This window comes from Elephas maximus, chromosome 9 (genome assembly GCF_024166365.1).
Source record: "Elephas maximus indicus isolate mEleMax1 chromosome 9, mEleMax1 primary haplotype, whole genome shotgun sequence".
NCBI classification, from domain to species: Eukaryota; Metazoa; Chordata; class Mammalia; order Proboscidea; family Elephantidae; genus Elephas; species Elephas maximus.
Genome location: NC_064827.1, coordinates 10,711,587 through 10,730,727, shown reverse-complemented (window position 1 = coordinate 10,730,727; position 19,141 = coordinate 10,711,587). Strand labels below are relative to the sequence as shown.

The window sequence follows — 19,141 nt, the reverse complement described above, 5'->3', positions numbered from 1 at the left end:
TTAGGAGGGAAGTGGTGCATCATTCAAGGATCCACACACAGGGCACATGGCACACCCGTAAGAGCCTTTGGTTAGGAATCAGAAGCGTCTTCAAGTAACTGCCTTTCCTCAAGGTTCTACACCATGGTAACCGTGGTAGGCAGAAGGTTCCCGGGTGGCACCAATCGTTTGCACTTGACTGGCATCCGAAACATCTGCGGTTCGAATCCACCCAGAGGAGCCTCAGAAGAAAGGCCTGTCCATCTACTTCCAAAAGATCACAGCCATCGAAAACCCTATGGAGCACAGTCGTACTCTGTTAACACGTGGGGTCACCACAAGCCTGAATCTGTTCTACAGCAAAGCGTTGTTGTTGTTGTTGTTTTCTTTTTTGGGTGGTAAGCAGAATAATGCCCACCCCCATGTCTCTAAAGATGTTCATGTTCTAATCCCCAGGACAAAGTGGCATTAAGACTGCAGGGGAAACTGAGGTTAATTAGTTGACCTTAAAGTAAACAGATGGTTGTTGTCAGGTGCAGTCGAGCAGGTTCCTCCTAGCAAACCCATGTACAATAGAAAGAAACACCGCCTGATTCTGTGCCATCCTCACAACCATTACTATGTTTGAGCCCACTGTTGAAGGCACTGTGTCATTCCGTCTGGTTGAGGGTCTTCCTCTTTTTTGTTGACCCTCTACTTTACCTTCTCCAGGTAATGGTGTCCTTCTCCAGGGACTGGTCCCTTTTGATATCATGTCCAAAATACGTGAGATGAAGTTTTTCTACCTTTGCTTCTAAGGAGCATTGTGGCTGTACTTCTAAGACAGGTTTGTTCACTCCTCTGGCAGTCCATGGCATATTCACTATTCTTCACCAACACCATCACTCAAATGCATCAATTTTTCTTCAGTCTTCCTTATTCAGTGTCCAGCTTTCACACACATATGAGACAGCTGAAAATACCATGGTTTGGGCCAGGTACATCTTAGTCCTCAAGGAGACATCTTTGCTTTTTAATACTTTGTTGTTGTTTTTAGGTGCCGTCAAGTCAGTTTCAACTCATATCAATCGACCCTATGCACAACAGAACGAAACACTGCCCAGTCCTGAGCCACCCTCATAATCGTTGTTATGCTTGAGCCCACTGTTGCAGCTACCGTGTCAATCCATCTCATTGGGGGTCTTCCTCTTTTTTGATGACCCTCTACTTTATCAAGCATGATGTCCTCCAGGGACTGGTAACCTCCTGATAACACGTCCAAAGTATACGAGACATAGTCTCACCATCCTTGCTTCTAAGAACCATTCTAGTTGTAATTCTTCCAAGACAAATTTGTTCGTTCTTCTGGCATTCCATAGTATATTCAATATTCTTTGCCAGCAACATAATTCTAAGGCATCAATTCTTCTTGGGTGTTACTTATTCATTTTCCAGCTTTCAAATGCATACAAGGCGAATGCAAACACCATGGCTTGAGTCAGGCACACCTTAGTCCTTAAACTGACCTCACTACTTTTCAACACTCAAAAGAGGTCCTTTGCAGATTTTCCCAACGCAACACATCCCTTGATTTTTTGACTGCTATTTCCATGGGCACTGATTGTGGATTCAAAAAAAAAAGAAATCTTTTCCCTGTCTATTATGATGTTGCTTATTGGTCCAGCTGTCAGGATTTTTGTTTTCTTTATGTTGAGATGTAATCCATTCTGAAGGCTATAGTCTTTGATCTTCATCAGTAAGTGCTTCAAGTGTTCTTTGCTTTCAGCAAGGTTGGGTCATCTGCATATCAAGGGTTGTTAATGAGACTCCTTCTAATCTTTATGCCGCCTTCTTCTTCAAATAGTCCAGTTTCTGGGATTATTTGCTCAACATACAGATTGAATAAATACGGTGAGGGGATATAACCTGACCCACATGTTTCTTGATGTCCAACCACTCAGTATCCCCTTGTTCTGTTCAAACAACTGCCTCTTTGCCTCGGCTTCCTCATGAGTACAATTAAGTGTTCTGGAATTCCTATTCCTCACAATGTTATCTATAATTTGTTATGATCCACAAAGTCAAATGCCTTTGCATAGTCAATAGAACACAGGTAAACATCTTTCTAGTATTCTCTGCTTTCAGCCAAGATCCATCAGACGTCAGCAAATGATATCCCTTGTTCCATGTCCTCTTCTGAATCTGGTTTGAATTTCTGGCAGTTCCCTGTTAACGTACCACTGAAACTGCTTTTGAACAATCTTCAGCAAAATTTTACTTTTGTGCAATATTAATGATACTCTGATAATTTCCACATTCTGTTGGAGAACCTTTCTTTGGGATGGGTACAGATATGGATCTCCTCCAGTTGGCTGGCCAGGTAGCTCTCTTCCAAATTTCTTAGCACAGACAAGTGAGCACTTCCAGTACTGCATCTGTTTGTTGAAATATCTCAATTGGTATTCCATCATTTCTTGGGGCCTTGTTTTTCACCAATGCCTTCAGTGCAGCTTCGACTTCTTCCTTCTTGATCATACGCTATCTCCTGAAATGGCTGAACATCAACCAATTCTTTTTGGTACAGTTATCCTGTGTATTCCTTTCATATTTTTTTGATGCTTCCTGTGTCATTTAGTGTTTTTCCTATAGAATCCTTCAATATTGCAACTGGAGGCTTGATATTTCTCCTCAGTTCTTTCAGCTTGAAAAATGCTGAGCATGTTCTTTCTTTTGGTTTTCTATCTCCAGGTCTTTGTACATGTTATTATATTACTTTGTCTTCTCAAGCCATCTTTTGAAATCTTCTATTCAGTTATTTTACTTCATTATTTCTGCATATCCTAGGCATTAGTGAACTTAAATGGACTGGTATTGGCCATTTTGAAACAGCCAATCATACGGTCTCTGTGCTGGGAATGACAAATTGAACAGGAATGGCGTAGCATTCATTGTCAAAAAGAACATTTCAAGATCTATCCTGAAGTACAATGCTGTCAGTGATAAGATCCATAAGCCTACAAGGAAGACCAGTTAATACAAGCATTCAAATTTATGCACCAACCATTAATGAGTGCCAAAGATGAAGAAATTGATTTTTTACTAACTTCTGTAGTCTGAAATTGATCAGATATGCAATCAAGAGGCATTGATAATTAATGGTGATTGGAATTCGAGAGATGGAAATAAAGAAGAAGGATCAGTAGTTGGAAAACATGGTGTTGGTGATAGAAGCCACGTGGGAGATCACGAGAGAATTTACAAGACCAATGACATATTCATTCAATGCTCCTTAGAGGCAAGGATGGCGAGGCTGCGTCTTACATACTTTGGACATGCTGTCAGGAGGGATCAGTCCCTGGAGAAGCACATCATGCTTGGCAGAGTACAGGGTCAGCTGAAAAGAGGAAGACCCTCAACAAGGTGGATTGACACAGTGGCTGCAACAATGAGCTCAAGCATAACAACGATTGTAAGGATGGCTCAGGACCGGGCAGTGTTTCGTTCTGTTGTGCATAGGGTCGCTATGAGTCGGAACCAACTCGACGGCACCTAACAACAACAACAAATGACACATTCATTGGAAATACCTTTTTTCAACAATATAAATGGCAACTATACATGGGCCTCACTGGATGGAATACGTGGGAATCAAATCGACTATATCTGTGGAAAGAGATGATGGAGAAGCTCAATATCATTAGTCAGAACAACGCCAGGGGCTGACTGCGGAACAGACCATTAATTGCTGAAAAAAATTTAAACAAGTCCAAGAAAGCCAAAGTATAACTTTGAATATATCCCACCTGAATTTAGAGATCATCTCAAGAATAGATTTGATGCACTGACCACTAATGACCAAAGACCAGACGAGTTGTGGGATGACATCAAGGACATGATACACAAAGAAAGCAAAATGTCATTAAAAAGACAGAAAAATTAAAAAAATAAAAAAAATTTAAAAGACCAAAAGGATGTCAGAAGAGACTCTGGAACTTGTACTTGAATGCAGAGCAGCTAACTCAAAAGTAAGGAGATTATCCTGGATTATCCAAGGGGGCTCAATGTAACCACAGGGTCCTTCAAAATGCCAGAGTGATGGAGCATGAGAAAGACTGAGCTGGCTTTGAAGGTGGCAGGGGGCCCTGGGCCAAGGAATGCAGGTGGTCACTAGAAGCTGGGAAAAGCAAGGAAATGGATTGTGGAGGCAAGTCCCCAGCAGGTCCTTCCTGAGGTGGGGAAGTCACACCACAGCTCCTCTGGGTTGGGGGATGTTAGCCGGGATAGTTTCTCCCTCAAAATTACTAGGAGTACTTGGTGCTGAAGAAGACTATCTAAAGGTATGGAGACATGTTCCTGACAGTACATAATATATCACTCTATCTACTGGTATGAGGGAGTTCCTGAATGGTGAAAACGGTTAATGTGCTCAGCTGCTAACTAAAAGGTGGGAGGTTCAAGTCCACCCAGGCACACCTTGGAAGAAAGGCCTGGTGATCTACTTCCAAAAAATCAGTCATTGAAAACCCTATGGACTGGACAGGTTGCAGGGAGATTGGGACTCTTACGCACTGCTGGTGGGAGTGTAAAATGTTATAACCGCTGTGGAAAACAATAGGGCGCCTCCTTAAAAAATCTAGAAATAGAAATACCATATGATCCAGCAATCCCACTCATAGGAATACATCCTAGAGAAATAAGAGCCTTTACATGAACAAAATATATGCACACCCATGTTCACTGCAACATTATTCACAATAATGAAAAGATGGAAACAACCTAAGTGCCCATCAACAGATGAATGGATAAACAAATTATGGTACATACACACAATGGAGTACTACACAATAATAAGAACAATGATGAATCCACAAAACATCTCACAACATGGATGAATCTGGAGGGCATTACTACTCTGAGTGAAATATATCAATCACAAAAGGACAAATATTGTATGAGACCACTATTATAAATACCCAAGAAAATATTTGCACACAGAAAGAAACAATCTTCGACGGTTATGAGGGAGGGGAAAGTGGAGAGGGGAAATCACTAACTAGATAGTAGACAAGTCTTAACTTCAGTGAAGGGAAAGACAACACATAATATACAAGAAGTTACCACAACTTGATCAAGGCAAAGTCACCGAAGCTTCCTAGACACATCCAAACACTTTGGGGGACCAATTTACTGGGACCAAGGGCTGGGGACCATGGTCTCGGGGGACATCTAGGTCAATTACATAACACAGTTCATAAAGAAAGTGTTCTATATCCTACTTTGGCGAGTAACATCCGGGGTCTTAAAAGCTTGCAAGCGCCCATCTAAGATACATCTATTGGTGCCATCCTGTCTGGAGCAAAGGAAAATGAAGAAAGCCAAACTCATGAGGAAAATATTAGTCCAAAGGACTAATGGACCACTTGAGCTACACCCTCCACCCTCCTGAACCAAGAAGAACTAGATAGTGCCCAGCTACCACCACTAACTGCTCTGACAGGGATCACAATAGAGGGTTCCAGACAGTGGTAGAAAAAAGCAGAACAAATTCAAATGCATAAAAACAGACCAGACTTACTGGTCTGAGAGAAACTGGAGGGAACCCCCGAGACTATAGCCCCCGGACACCCTGCAAAGTCAGAACTGAAGCCACTCCCAAAGTTCACCTTTCGGCCAACAATTAGACCGGCCTATGAAACAAACGACACACGTGAGGAACGTGCTTCTTAGTTCCATCAAGTATACAGGCCAAAATGGGCGACACCTGTGCCAAGGCAAAGACAAGAAGGCAGGAAGGGGCAGGAAAACTGGACAAACGGCCATGGGAAACCCCCGGTGAAAAGGGGGAGAATGCCGACCCATCGCAGGGATTAAAAGCAATGGCACAGAACAATCTGTGTATAAATTTTTGCATGACAAACTAACTTGTGCTGTGACTTTCACTTAAAGCACAATAAAATTTAAAAAATGAAAAACGCTGTAGGGCCCATTTGTACTCTGGCACACAGGGGGTCATCATGTGTCAGGATCGACTCGATGGCAACTGGTCATTTTTGGGTTATTTGTATAAAGGAGAATAAAAAGACAAGGAATGGCTTCTTCCCTAGAGCCTCCAGGAGGAACACAGGCCTGCAGAAGCGTGATCTTAGCCCAGTGAGACCCACGCGGCACGTCTATCCTCTCAAACTGTCAGACGGTAAATCTGTCTGTGTTAAGCCACCAAGCCCGTGGGAATTCGTTACAGCAGCAGGAGGGAATTAAGACAGCAACTGAAACAAAACTGCTTTGGAGAAAGAAGGAAAGGCCGAGGACAACGCTGACATGCCAAACAGTCACGCAGGATTCCTCTGTCTCAGCGAAGAAATAAAACCCTAACTCACCTTCTTATAGGTTTTTTCTTCGTTTTGTTTTCCTGGGGCTGCGTCTCCACTTTCAGTAGCAGACGACATCTAGGAGAGAAAAAGGTACCCATTGGAACTCATGGCTGGACTCTGAGATACAACGTATCCATAATTCAGTGTTAACCAAAAGATTTATTTTGGTTAACTGCGCTTTTCTTTTGGTTATTAGAGCTGTTGTTTCCAAGAAAAGAAGACATTGCGGAAAAATCCATGTTCCCCAATCCTTCTATAATAAATCTTTACTTCTAAATCATTTCTGCCCATACTTTACTTTGCCAGATGCTGTAAGAATGATGCTACGCAAGTCCAAGCCCAGCACATGTGTATATATGTCTTTCTACAAAGTCACTTATTTTTTTTTAACTTTTCTTTGGTTATAAATGCCTACTGTAAGAAAAAAAAAAAATCTGGAAAGTACCAAAAAATATGAAGCAGAACCAAAATTTCCTGCATAATCCTATTACCCTCGGGCAATCCCACTATTCACATTTTGTCGTATTTGTTTCTACCTTTTGTTCTGGGCATTTTCACTCTAAAAATAATATTACAATACAATCTTGTGCTGTGTTTTTTACTGAACACTTATAAGCATTTTCCCATGAGATTAAGAAAGCCTTCATTGTAAAAATACTTGTTTTCCATTGCAAGATACGGCATATGTGAACGCGCTGTGTGTTAATACTTCACTTGATAATGGCAATATGGAAGGACGGTTGTGCTAAGTCCAGGTTTTCACTTCTGTAAACAGTACAGCAATAGTATTTTGTGCTTGTATCTTCGTCCGACTTGAATGTTTTCTTAGAATAGATTCTTGAAATTACCAGGTCATACTGTTGTTCTTATGAGGTGTCTTCGAGTTGATTTTTGACTCATAGTGACCCCATATGACAAAAAGACGGAAGGAGCCCTGGTGGCACAGTGGTTAAGTGCTCAGCTGCTAACAGAAACATCAGTTTGAACCTACCAGTGACTCCTTGGGAGAAAGACCTGGTGATCTGCTTGTATAAACATTACAGCCTAGAAAACCCAATGAGGCAGTTCTACTCAAAATCAACTCAATGGCGTCTAACAACAACAACAACTTTTATGGGAGCAAGTTGCCAGGTCTCTCCCTCTCGGAGCACACTGGGTAGGTTCGAATTGCCGACCTTCTGGTTAGTAGCCAAATGCTTAACCACGGAGCCACCACAGCTCCCAGGTCATACTAAGAAACCAAACAAAACTAAACCCATTGCCATCGAGTTGATGGCAACTAATAGTGACCCTATAGGACAGAGTAGAACTGCCCCATAGGGTTTCCAAGAAGCAGCTGGTGGATTCAAACTGCCAGCCTTTTGGTTAGCAACTGAGCTCTTATTCGCCACGCCACTAGGGCTCCTTAGGTCTTACAAGGGTACTAAAAAATGTAAAGCTCCAACTACATATTGCTAACTTTCTTTCCAAGTAGAATACACCCACTCACACTAGTCTCAGCAACAGGTGGGAACTCTTTAACAACACACTTAGCAATGACTATTATTCTAAATATCTTTGCTAATTTGACAGGTAAAAGAATTTCCTGGTTTTAATTTGCAACTTCTAAAATTACTAGCAGAGTTAACATTGTTGTCATATATATATACATATATTTTTTTTTTTTTTTAGCTCTTTATGCTTCTATTTAAGGTTCCTTTCTTTTGCCTACTTATCTGTTGGGAATCTTTGTGTTTTAGCAAATTGATTTTTATGTATTAAGGTCACTAGCCTGTTACCAAGCATACTGTTAATATTTTCCCATGTTGTTCTATGCATTTTAACTTCTTTTTTAAATAGAAAAGTTTTGACATTTTTATGTGCTCAGAACTATTGACTTTACCTTTGTGATTTCTTCCAACGCTTTTAGAAAAAACAAATATATCTTCTCACTGGGAGATATCCTAAGTTCAAACCTGTTCTTCTCTTTTTAATGGTAGAATTTTCACATTTCACTTTTAATTCATCTGAATTATTAAAGCCAGTTACTTTATGTAGTAAACAAAGGTAATAAACATAGTGTGTGCCAAACTGAAGAATTTGCCAGGGATCTCTCTGAGCTGGAAATAAACCACAGGGTTTACCCACACTGCCATGAGTTCGCTGGGATGGAAACATTCTAAAAATGAAAGAAGGGGCCATGACAAGCCAATCTCATCATACCTACCATTGTCGTTAGCTGACTCGTGGCAACCCCGTGCACAACGAAACGAAACAGTGCCCCGTTCTGCGCCATCTCCATGACTGACTCTGGATAAGACTGTCATGACCCGGAGGGTTTTCACTGGCTGATTTCTGGCAGTGTATTGCCAGGCCTTTCTTCCTAGGCCATCTTAGTCTGGAAGCTCTGCTGAAACCTGTCCAGCATCACGGTGCACACGAGCCTCCCCTGGCAGACCAATACTGGCTGAGCATGAGGTGCATTGGCTGGAATCGAACCCGGGTCTCCCGCGTGGAAGATGAGAGTTCTGCCACTGACCCACCGTGCCCCTTCCATACTTCCGACTGTCCACCAATCAAACTGTCCTCCTAGATCATTTTTCAGCTCTGTTTGCGGATATTAAATCTGTCCAAATTAGAACACGGACTCTTCAGGGACGGATGCTTCGTAAACCACTACTTCCCACACTGCTTAGTTCATTTAAGGAACACTTGACTTTTCCAGTCTCTTTATAATAACATGTTGATGGTTGTGAATAATATACTAGAGAAATTCAAACGCCTGGAAGTTTTATAATGCTAGGTTCAAGGTAAAAAACAAACCAAACCCTTTATCATGCCACCCCATCACCCCAAAAACAAACTCAAATTGGATAATCACTTTGAGAACATATAACTGAGTATCTGATGGAGTCCTGGTGGCACAGTGGTTAAGAGCTCAGCTGCTAAACCTGATGGGTACTTCTTCTACTCTGTCCTGTAGGGTCACATGAGTCGGAATCAACTCAACAGCAACGGTTTGGGTTTTTGTTTTTAATTTATCTGATAAATCATTTTATAAGCTTAAAAGTTACAGAAGAATTACAATGGAAAAAAAAAAAAATGATTTGACTACCCAAAGTTGGAGCCCTAGTGGCGAACTGGTTAAGAGCTACGGCTGACAACCAAAAGGTTGGCAGTTCAAATCCACCAGCCGCACATTGGAAACCCTATGAGGCAGCTCTGTTCTGTCCTATAACGTTGCTATGACTCGGAATCGACTCCAGGGCACACAGCAACAGCAACAACAGCACAAAGTTATCAAATTCTTAATGTCAAAATGTTGCTGTTAGTTACCATCGAGAGACCCCCAACTCACAGTGATGCCACGCACAATGGAAGGAGATTCTGTCCCTTCCTGTGCCAGCCCATGACTGGTCGTGGATTGGATCTTTGTGAGCCACAGGGTTTTCACTGGCTGATTTTCACAAGTAGATCACCAGGCCTTTCTTCCTACTCTGCCTTAGTCTGGAAGCTCCATGGAAACCTGCTCAGCATCACAGCAACATGCAAGCCCCCCCCGCCAGGCAGGTGATGGCCGCACATGAGATGCACCGGCCAAGAATGGGGCCAGGATCTCTCGCATGGGAGGTGAGAATACTACCATTGTGGGTCATACAGAAATTAAAAGGCAAACGGCAAGCTGGAAAATATTTGCAATAAATATAACTAAAGTTAATAATTCCATTACATAGAAAAAAAGGCTTATTTAAATTGGGAAGATCCCATACCTCACCTATTCAAGGGCGTGACTCCTATAATTCTCCCCTCGCCTCATCAAATTTTCACTATTTCTTTCCTATTAGCAAACATTCTGCCATCCCAGTAACAAACCTTCTCTCGGCCCCACTTCTCCCCACTGCTTCACTCCCCTTTGCAGCAAACCCTGGAAAAATATGTCTCTATTCTCAATTCAGAGTTCCTGGGCAGTACAAAAGCTCTTGGCTGCTAACTGAAAGGTTGGCGGTTCACGTCCACCCAGAGGTGCCTCAGAAGAAAGGCCTAGAGACGTGCTTCTGAAAAAATCTGCCACTGAAAACCCTATGGAGCACAGTTCTACTCTGACCCACGTCAGGGTCCCGGGAGTCGGGGGCGACTTGACAGCAGCTAATACCAGTTCTCTATTCAGCAGGGTGACTTAGGAGAGCTGGTGGGAAAAGTATGGCAGTATCCGTGCCTTATAACATTTTCTAGCAATGAGAAAGACTTTCAGCTGTAGACAGTTCAGCAGAAATAATCTCCACATAGAAGTTAAGCCACATTTCAAAAACACAAAATGCCAGTGCACTCTAGATTTTCATTTTTCTGACTTAACCTATTCTCAGAACTATCTGAAAAATAATTTGAAATGATATAAGTTTAAACAAACATGAGGAAGACTCCTTGATTGCTTTAATCAAATGTGCAATTATTAATTATTTTCAATCATTTGATGATTGAAAAAGTAATTTTTTTCTAAGAAAAGTAAAACAATTACTGTATTTAAAAAAAAACATAAAGAAGAAAATTAAAATTTCACCTTTAATTCAATTGCCCTGAAATAACGATTGTTAACATTTGGCTGAACCTGGGTGGTGCAAATTGTTGTCATGCTTGGCTGCTAACTGAAAGGTTGGAGGTTCGAGTCAACTCAGAGGCACCTCGGAAGAAAGGCTTGGCAATCGACTTTCAAAAAATCAGCCATTGAAAACTGTGGAGCACATTTCAACTTCGAGACACATGGCGTTGCCATGAGTTGGAACCAACTTGATGACAGCTGTTTTTTTGTTTTGTTTTGTTTTAACATTAGACTATTTTATCTTCTGATCTTTTTCAAATGTGTTTTTTTTTTTTAACAAAACTAGGATTTTACATTGTATACAATTTTGTGTCCTGACCTTTTCAGTTTATACCATAAACATTTTCCAGGTCATTAAATATTAATTAGAAACAATGTCAGATGCCTGAAAGACTGTATCACAAAAATGTATCACAATACAACATTCCTTTATTAATGGACCTTCAGGAGGTTTCCTATTTATCTCTATGACAAATACAACTGTACTCCAAGTTCTTATACATATTTACCCAACAGAATATGTAATTAGAGTGCCACAGATTCCTGGGACAATGACTGCTGCTAAAATATTATACATGCTTTGTATCTCTACCACATCAAGTATTTTCAAACAAAATCAAACAAAACACTTTGCTAGTTTGAACCACAGGGGGAAAATATCATTCTATTTTGTGTTTTTTGATTAGTCATAAGGACGGACATTTTTCCCATGCTTTTTTGGTTATTAGTATTTCTTTAGCAAATTGTCTGTGCAAAGCTTTAGTCCATCTCTTTCTGAAGGTATGTACGTGAGTTCGGTACAGCATGCACTAATGATAATAACGAAAAGCGTGATTTTCTTGAACCCTGAGCTGTTTAAAGAGCCAACAGAAGAATCAAGACTCCCTAAAGAATGCATTCCAATCATTTCACTTCTAAGGCTCTGCAGCTTTCAAACTGAAAAACTCCAAGAGCAACTCTGAAGGGTGCTTGAAAGAACAACCTGAATGACAGGCTGGCTAATTGGCGTCATTGAAGGACAGATGATGAGATTGCCCTGAAGTATTTATTACTTTGTAAATCACCCCTGATTCCAAATAGGTAAGAGTATAAGTCGGTAAACTCCTGTTTTGTTTATTTTTAAATTCCTTTTGTTGTTGTTCGGTGCCACCGAGTCGCTTCTGACTCATAGTGACCCTATTATGTACAAACAGAACAAAACACTGCCCAGTCCTGTGCCATCCTCACAATCGTTTTGATGCTTGAGCCCATTGTTGCAGCCATTGTGTCAATCCATCTTGTTGAGAATCCTCCTCTTTTTCACTGGCCGTCTACCAAGCATGATGTCCTTCTCCAGGGACTGACCCCGTCAAAGCATTTGAGACATAGTCTCACCATTCTTGTTTCTAAGGAGCATTCTGGTGGTACATCTTCCAAGACAGATTTGTTTGTTCTTTTGGCAGCCCACAGTATATTCAATATTCTTTGCCAACACAGCTCAACACCATAATTAAATTCCCTTCAAGGAACACAAAATAGGTAATAATGATAAAGCATGGCCATAAAATATCACCTGGATTCAAAGGCTTTTTCTGTAGAGTGATGCTTAACCAAGGTCACCCAGGACCTGTTAATCAAGGACTTCTGTGTAAGATGCAAATGAGATGCTTGGGGACATCCTGGTGAACTACAGATCCCTGTTAAAATGGTCACAGGAGAGACTACTGTTTGTTCCTCTACTTATGTTTCCTCACCTGTTAAGGTACATCGTTTGTAACTATGGACACCAAGGTAACCACAGATTACAGACATTGTTTTTAAAAACATTACAATCCCATATCTGTCAATGCGCATATAACAGAAAGGAGGAAGAAAATTCACAGGCGTGCTAGTGAGTATCTCCAGATGATGCAGTATGAGTGCTTTGGGTTTTCATATTTAAATTTTGCTATCATCTCTAAGAACTCTGCAGTAAGCACTGCTATATTTAAAACTCAGGAAACCGCTACCTCAGTGAAAAAGTATAAGTGTACACAATAATTACATCAGCAAGACCACACCTACTGCATTCCAGCCTTTTAGGCAGGCCAGTGGTGGGTCACACAATTTCCTATTTCTATTCTCTTATTTGTTTTAAATTTTAAGATAATGTCAAAGTTAAAGGTCCGGAGCTAGACTCATGTTCTGGAATATTTGTAAGAAATACACAATAAAAGAGGTAAGTAAGAGCTCTGTAGTGAGTCAGTGGAATTCGCTGAAGATATTGCCCAACTTACAACTGGACCAATAAGCCACATCATGATAAACAGAGAAAATACTAAAGTTGTCAAGGATTTCACTTTACTTGGATCCACAATCAACTCCTGGGGAAGCAATAGTCGAGAAATCAAATGACATATAGCACTGGGCAAATCTGCTGCAAAAGACCTCTTCGAAGTGTAAAAAACCAAAGGTGTCACTTCAAGGACTAAGGTGCACCTGACCCAAGCCATGGTCTTTTCAATCACCTCATATGCATGGAAAAGCTGGACAATGAATAAGGAAGACCAAAGAAGAATTGATGCCTTTGAATTATGGTGTTGGCAAAGAATATTCAATATACCATGAACTGCTAGAAGAATGAACAAATCTATCTTGGAGGAAGTACAGCCAAAATGCTCCTTCAAGTGAGGATGGCGAGACTTCGTCTCACATACTTTGGACATGTTATCAGGAGGGACCAGTCCCTGGAGAAGGACATTATCATGGATTGAATTATGTCCCCCCAAGACAGGGAGAGAGCTGAGTGCCTATATGCAGGAGGCTTCCTGGCAGAGTGGAGTGCCTCCAGGCACTTCTCAGTGGAGCTACTGAGCTTTGGAACACTTGCCCCAGCAAGGGAGATGTGGGTGTGAGGCCCAAGGAGCCGAGAGGCCAAGAAACCAGAAAAAGGAAGCTAAAGAGACAAGGAACACAAGAAACCGAGCTGCCTCAGTCTCAAAAGGTATGTTCATGACCTCAGGGGTCTCAAAGGGTGGAGCCATGGCCCCTGGTGTTTCTAAAGGTGGCGCTGCCACTCAGATGGAAGAGGAGAGTGGTGCACCTAAAGCCGAGGGAGTAGAGTAGTTGTCCCAGTGGGCCTGGAAGGCGGAAGTGAAGCCCCGGGCTGAGGGTCTCCACTCAGAATCTGGAGAGTGTGGCCAATACCTAGAGTCTGGAGGGCAGGGCCATTGTGTAAAGTGTCTGAGAGAAAAGAGGATTATTTTCAACTCTTGAGGGCTGATGTAATGTGTTCTGCCAACTTGCTTGGTGCCTGTTATGCCTTCTTTCCCTTTAGTTTCTCCCATTTGTAATGGAAATGTCTAGCTTGTACCTGTTTTGCTGTGTACATTTGGAAGCAGATAACTTGTATTCTAGATTTCACAGACGAAGAGAAATTTTTGGATTTTGGACTTGGAGTTAAGACTTTTGCTATGGTATGATAGGATATGTTTTGCATGTTGCAAGAATGTGATTTTTGGGGGGCCAAAGGGTGGAGGAATGTCATAGATTGAATTATGTCCCCCAACATGTATGTATCAACTTGGTTAGGCCATGATTTCCAGCACTGTGTGGTCATCCTCCATTTTGTGATTATAATTTTATGTTGAGAGGATTAGGGTGGGATTGTAACGCCATCCTTACTCAGGTCACCTTATCAAGAGATAAAAGGAAAGAGAAGCAAGCAGACAGTTGGGACCTAGTACCACCAAGAAAGAAGCACCGGGAGCAGAGTGCATCCTTTAGACCCAGGGTTCCTGCGCAGAAAAGCTCTTAGTCCAGGGGAAGATTGAGAAGGCTGACAGAAAGAGAAAGCCTTCCCCTGGAGCTGACACCCTGAATTTGGACTTTTAGCCTACTTTCCTGCGAAGAAATAAACTTTTCTTTGTTGAAGCCATCCACTTGTGGTATTTCTGTTATAGCAGGACTAGATGACCAAGACAGACATCATGCTTGGTAAAGCAGAGGGTCAATGAAAAAGAGGAAGACCCTCAACAAGATGGATTGACACAGTGACTGTCACAATGGGCTCAAGCATAGCAACAATTGTGAGGATGGTGTAGGACCTATTGGCTTTTCGTTCTGTTGTCCATGGGGTGGCTATGAGTTGGAACCAACTCGGTGGTACCTAACAATAACAACAGCACCTAACAACAAATAATCTATGCATTATCTCCATACCTTTGTAAACGAAATGGCAAGTCATCTGTAGTTGCTAGTGATGAGTGTTCTATTCATTGCTGATATTCTTTTCCTTCCCAGGTTCCTGTTAGAATAGAAATCACTGGTCATTATTTATTCATAGCCCTTCCTCGCTGCCGCCCCCCCCCCAAAAAAAAAAAGATCAGAAGTGGCTAAAGACATACATACAAGGTAGCCAGTTAAAATAAAAAGGCATATACACGAGGGAAAAAGAAAGTTAGAGAATAAGACGGCACCAGCAGTAGGCCTATACAGAGAACACCAGCTACGTGGCCCTGAGCAGTTGTGTGAATTGTACAGCTTCCCTTCTGATGCTGAGCTTCCTTGTGGCCACAGCAAAAGAAGACACGGACCAATTACCAGATGCCCAATGTCCATAAGATAAAAGCAAACCCATCACTCAGAAATATCCGGGGATTGATGATGGAGAAGAACTATTTCCCACAGCTTTTATAATGAAGACCCTGTGCTAAATGTGGACAGTTCTTCAATATTACCCCTAAGATAAATCGACTGTGATTTTCATATAGATAACATAACCTCCAAGAACACTTCAATAAACCTCTTTTGCTATAATTATTTTTTATCGGAAGAGACACATGCTCATTAAAATCAATGTTAAAGATACAGAGACACACAAAGTAAAAAGGAAAGGTTGGATGGGAAGCTGAGGGGGCAATGAGTTTAAAATAATGGTTGTAGAATCATTTGGAAAAGGATAGCAAGAAGGCAACCCATGTCACTGAATTGTACATGGAAAAATTGTTGAAACGGCCTATCTTTGGCTGTATATTCTTTCACCAAAAATTAAAAAAAAAAAAAAAAGTTTTAATTAAAATTTTCTACTCTTATTTCTCCCCAACATAACCAATGTTAACAGTTTGTTGTATATTCTTTCAAAAATTTTCTCTGTTTTCGCTTAAACACGCACACACACATTTCTGCCACTGGCTTTTACCGGTATACTTTAAATATCCTTTCAAATCTACATGGCTACCTCATTTTCAAATGACTTCATAATATTCCGGACAGGTGTGGCAGCCTATAATCAATCAGGCCTGTGCTGAGGGACATTCAGATTTTTTCCAGGTTTGGTTACTATGACCAGAGCAGCATTAAACAACCTTATTTAGACATCTTTGATGTTCTAGTACTTTCATTCCTATGGGAAGGAATTCTAGAAGTGGGATCATTGGGCCAAATGATAAGCACACCAACTCTTCCACTCAAGGCCACATTCCTTTCTGTACAAAGTCTGAGGCAATCAGCCCAATGGTGCACGGAGATCACTACTGTCCCGTCTTTATCAGGTTTGGGCGTGGAGGAATTGATGTTGTCAGGTGCCATCGAGTTGATTTTGACTCATAGGGACCCCACATGACGGAGTAGAGCTGCCCCATAGGGTTTCCTAAGCTGTAATCTTTTTTTAATCTTTAGGAAACCAGATAACCAAGTCCTTCACTCGAGGAGCCAATGAGTAGATTCAAACCACCAACCTTTCAGTTAGCGGCTGAGCACTTAACCACTGTGCCACCAGGGCTCCTTAGGTGGGAAGTAGTGCATCATTCAAGGATCTACATACAGGGCACACAGCATACCTGTAAGAGCCTTCTGTTAGGAATGAGAAGCATCTTTAAGTAACTGCCTTTCCTCAATGTTCTATACCATGGGAACCGTGGTAGGCAGGAGGTTCCTGGGTGGCACAAATGGTTTGCACTCAACTGCTATCCAAAATATTGGTGGTTCAAATCCACCCAGAGGTGCCCAGAAGACAGGCCTGCAGATCCACTTCCAAAAGATCACAGCCATTGAAAACCCTGTGAAGCACAGCTCTACTCTGCAACACATGGGCTCACCAGGAGTCTGCATCTACTCAACCCCAAAAGGTTGTTTGTTCTCTTTTTTGGGTGGTAGGCAGAATAATGCCCACTCGCACGTCTCCAAAGATGTTCATATTCTAATTCCCAGAACAAAGTGGCATTAAGATTGCAGAGGAAACTGAGGCTGTTAATCAGCTGACCTTAAAGTAAGGATATGGCTGTGGTCAGGTACAGTCGAGTCAGTTCATCATAGCAACTCATAGTCACCCATATACGACCACTCCCTCTGCCTGTCTGCGCCCACCTTCACGAGTGTTGATCCCTAATCATCACCTTGCACCCTGAACTCCATCCCACACCCTGCTTTCAGAGCACCCAACCGGTGGTATCACTGCTTATTCCTCTATTCCTCCTCCACAGGGGGAGATACTTGGAAGGTTTTTATTTTACTCTCTCTGCCTGCTCCACTCCAAACCATTAAATATCTCCTCAGAGTCAGTAAGTACATCTCTTCTTTCAAGAAATCGCAATTAACATGCACAGCCCCATTCTTGCCACTTGTGTAGAGTGGGCCATGTGTGTTAGAAAGTTCTCTGCTCGTAACTGTTTCCCAGGCTCTTCTTCCTCCCCATCCTGACATCTGATTTAATCGTTTGGTGAGACCACTTCTCAAGTAGCTCTCAGAAATGGCATACAGTAGGTCCGTTCTGAGTCACTCCACGTCCAGCAATGCCCTTCTTTTGTCCTCATATATGAGTAGATGTCTTGGGCAGTACAGCATTCTTGGCTCACAGTCTTGTTCTCTTAAAAAAAAAAAAAAATTACCTCCCTATAAATATCATTATCGCTATCTTCTCACTTGCCTCCCTGCTCACAGATGAGTGGTTTGATGCTAGCCTGATCCTCCACTCTCAGTAAGGTACTATTTTCTCTGTTTGCAAACCTATCAGTTTCCTCTTTGAACACACAGTTCAAAAATTCCATAAGGATACAAACCAAACCAGGTGCTACCAAGTCGATTCTGATTCATGGCGACCCCCCTGTGCGTCAGAGCAGAACTGTGCTCCACAGGTTTTCAATGGCTGATGTTTCAGAAGTAGTTACCCAGACCTTTCTTCTGAGGCACCTCTAAGTGGACTCAAACCTCCAGTCTTTTGGTTAGCAGCTGAGACTATTAACCACTTGCATCACCTGGAGACTCCTCCATAAGGACGTGTCTTTTTTCACGAATCCTGCCCAGTAAAGGGAAACTGACAAGAAGCTCAAACATGCACCTTCAAATATGCAGCTGTCTGATGACCCCACTAAAGCACGAATAAAATCTCGGCTATCCAGATGAAGAATGAATGGACTGCATATCCTCCAGCCAGACCCGGATATTATTTCTCAGACCCAAGCTTTTGATAAGAGACAGCGAGGCACGCAGGCTTACAGCCTCTGGCAACAGCCTGGAATGCAGAAACTCCCGTGGCCAAGTAAGGGCAGGATCTCAGGCTGAGCTTTCCGTCAGAGTTGTGTTCCTACGTAGCCTGACACAAGGCTCCTGGTTAGAAACGATTTTCTTACAGTATGTCTGATATTAAACAGAGCCAGCTCGCGGTGTCAGACGGTTAAACAGTTGAGACACCAGCTCAGCTAGCATTAAATACATGACAGGCAGTGACTTTTTTTTTTTTTTTTCCACTGCCTGATTGCTTATCTATCCTTTCTGGTATATAGTATCTCTGTTACTTTAAAGAATACATAATGGACCCTATTTGATGGCTGTCTACGTTTCTATGCTTTCACTCAGTTTGAGCCAAGGAAGACAGTCATTTACTGAGTAACTCGGATGTGCGAGATGCCACCACCTACGTGATGTCGCTTTAGAGCTGCGTATAATCCCCTGGCCTCCTCCACTTTCACACTTGCTGTTTGGACACTTGAGATTGGCTGTCCTACCAGTGGAGTCTGTTGTTGTTGTTGGTGGCAGTTGTTGAGTCCATTTCGACTCACAGTGGCCCCATGTGACAGAGCAGAACTGCCCCATAGGGTTCCTAGGCTGTAACCTTTACGGAAGCAGATCGCCACGTGTTTTTCCCGTGGAGCCACTGGGTGGGTTCGAACTGCCAACCTATCAGTTAGGTGCCAAGAACTTAACTGTAACACCACCAGGGCTCCTTAAGTGAAATATAGCCATTTTTAATTTTGCTGAGGTGGACTCTCTTGGGCTATGA

General features: G+C 42.0%; 1 protein-coding gene across 5 annotated transcripts in view; it reads right to left on the bottom strand.

The window, feature by feature from the left end:
• Nucleotides 1-19,141, bottom strand: part of PIP5K1B (phosphatidylinositol-4-phosphate 5-kinase type 1 beta) — a 373,029-nt gene that overhangs the window by 242,649 nt on the left and 111,239 nt on the right. For all 5 annotated transcript variants that reach the window (XM_049896709.1, XM_049896708.1, XM_049896712.1 and 2 more), the window contains 2 exons: nucleotides 15,085-15,169; nucleotides 6,336-6,404 (listed from right to left, as the gene is read on the bottom strand). In XM_049896709.1, coding sequence (XP_049752666.1) covers nucleotides 6,336-6,404 — 69 coding nt within the window. In that variant the 5' untranslated portion in view covers nucleotides 15,085-15,169. The remainder of the gene's footprint in view (nucleotides 1-6,335; nucleotides 6,405-15,084; nucleotides 15,170-19,141) is intronic.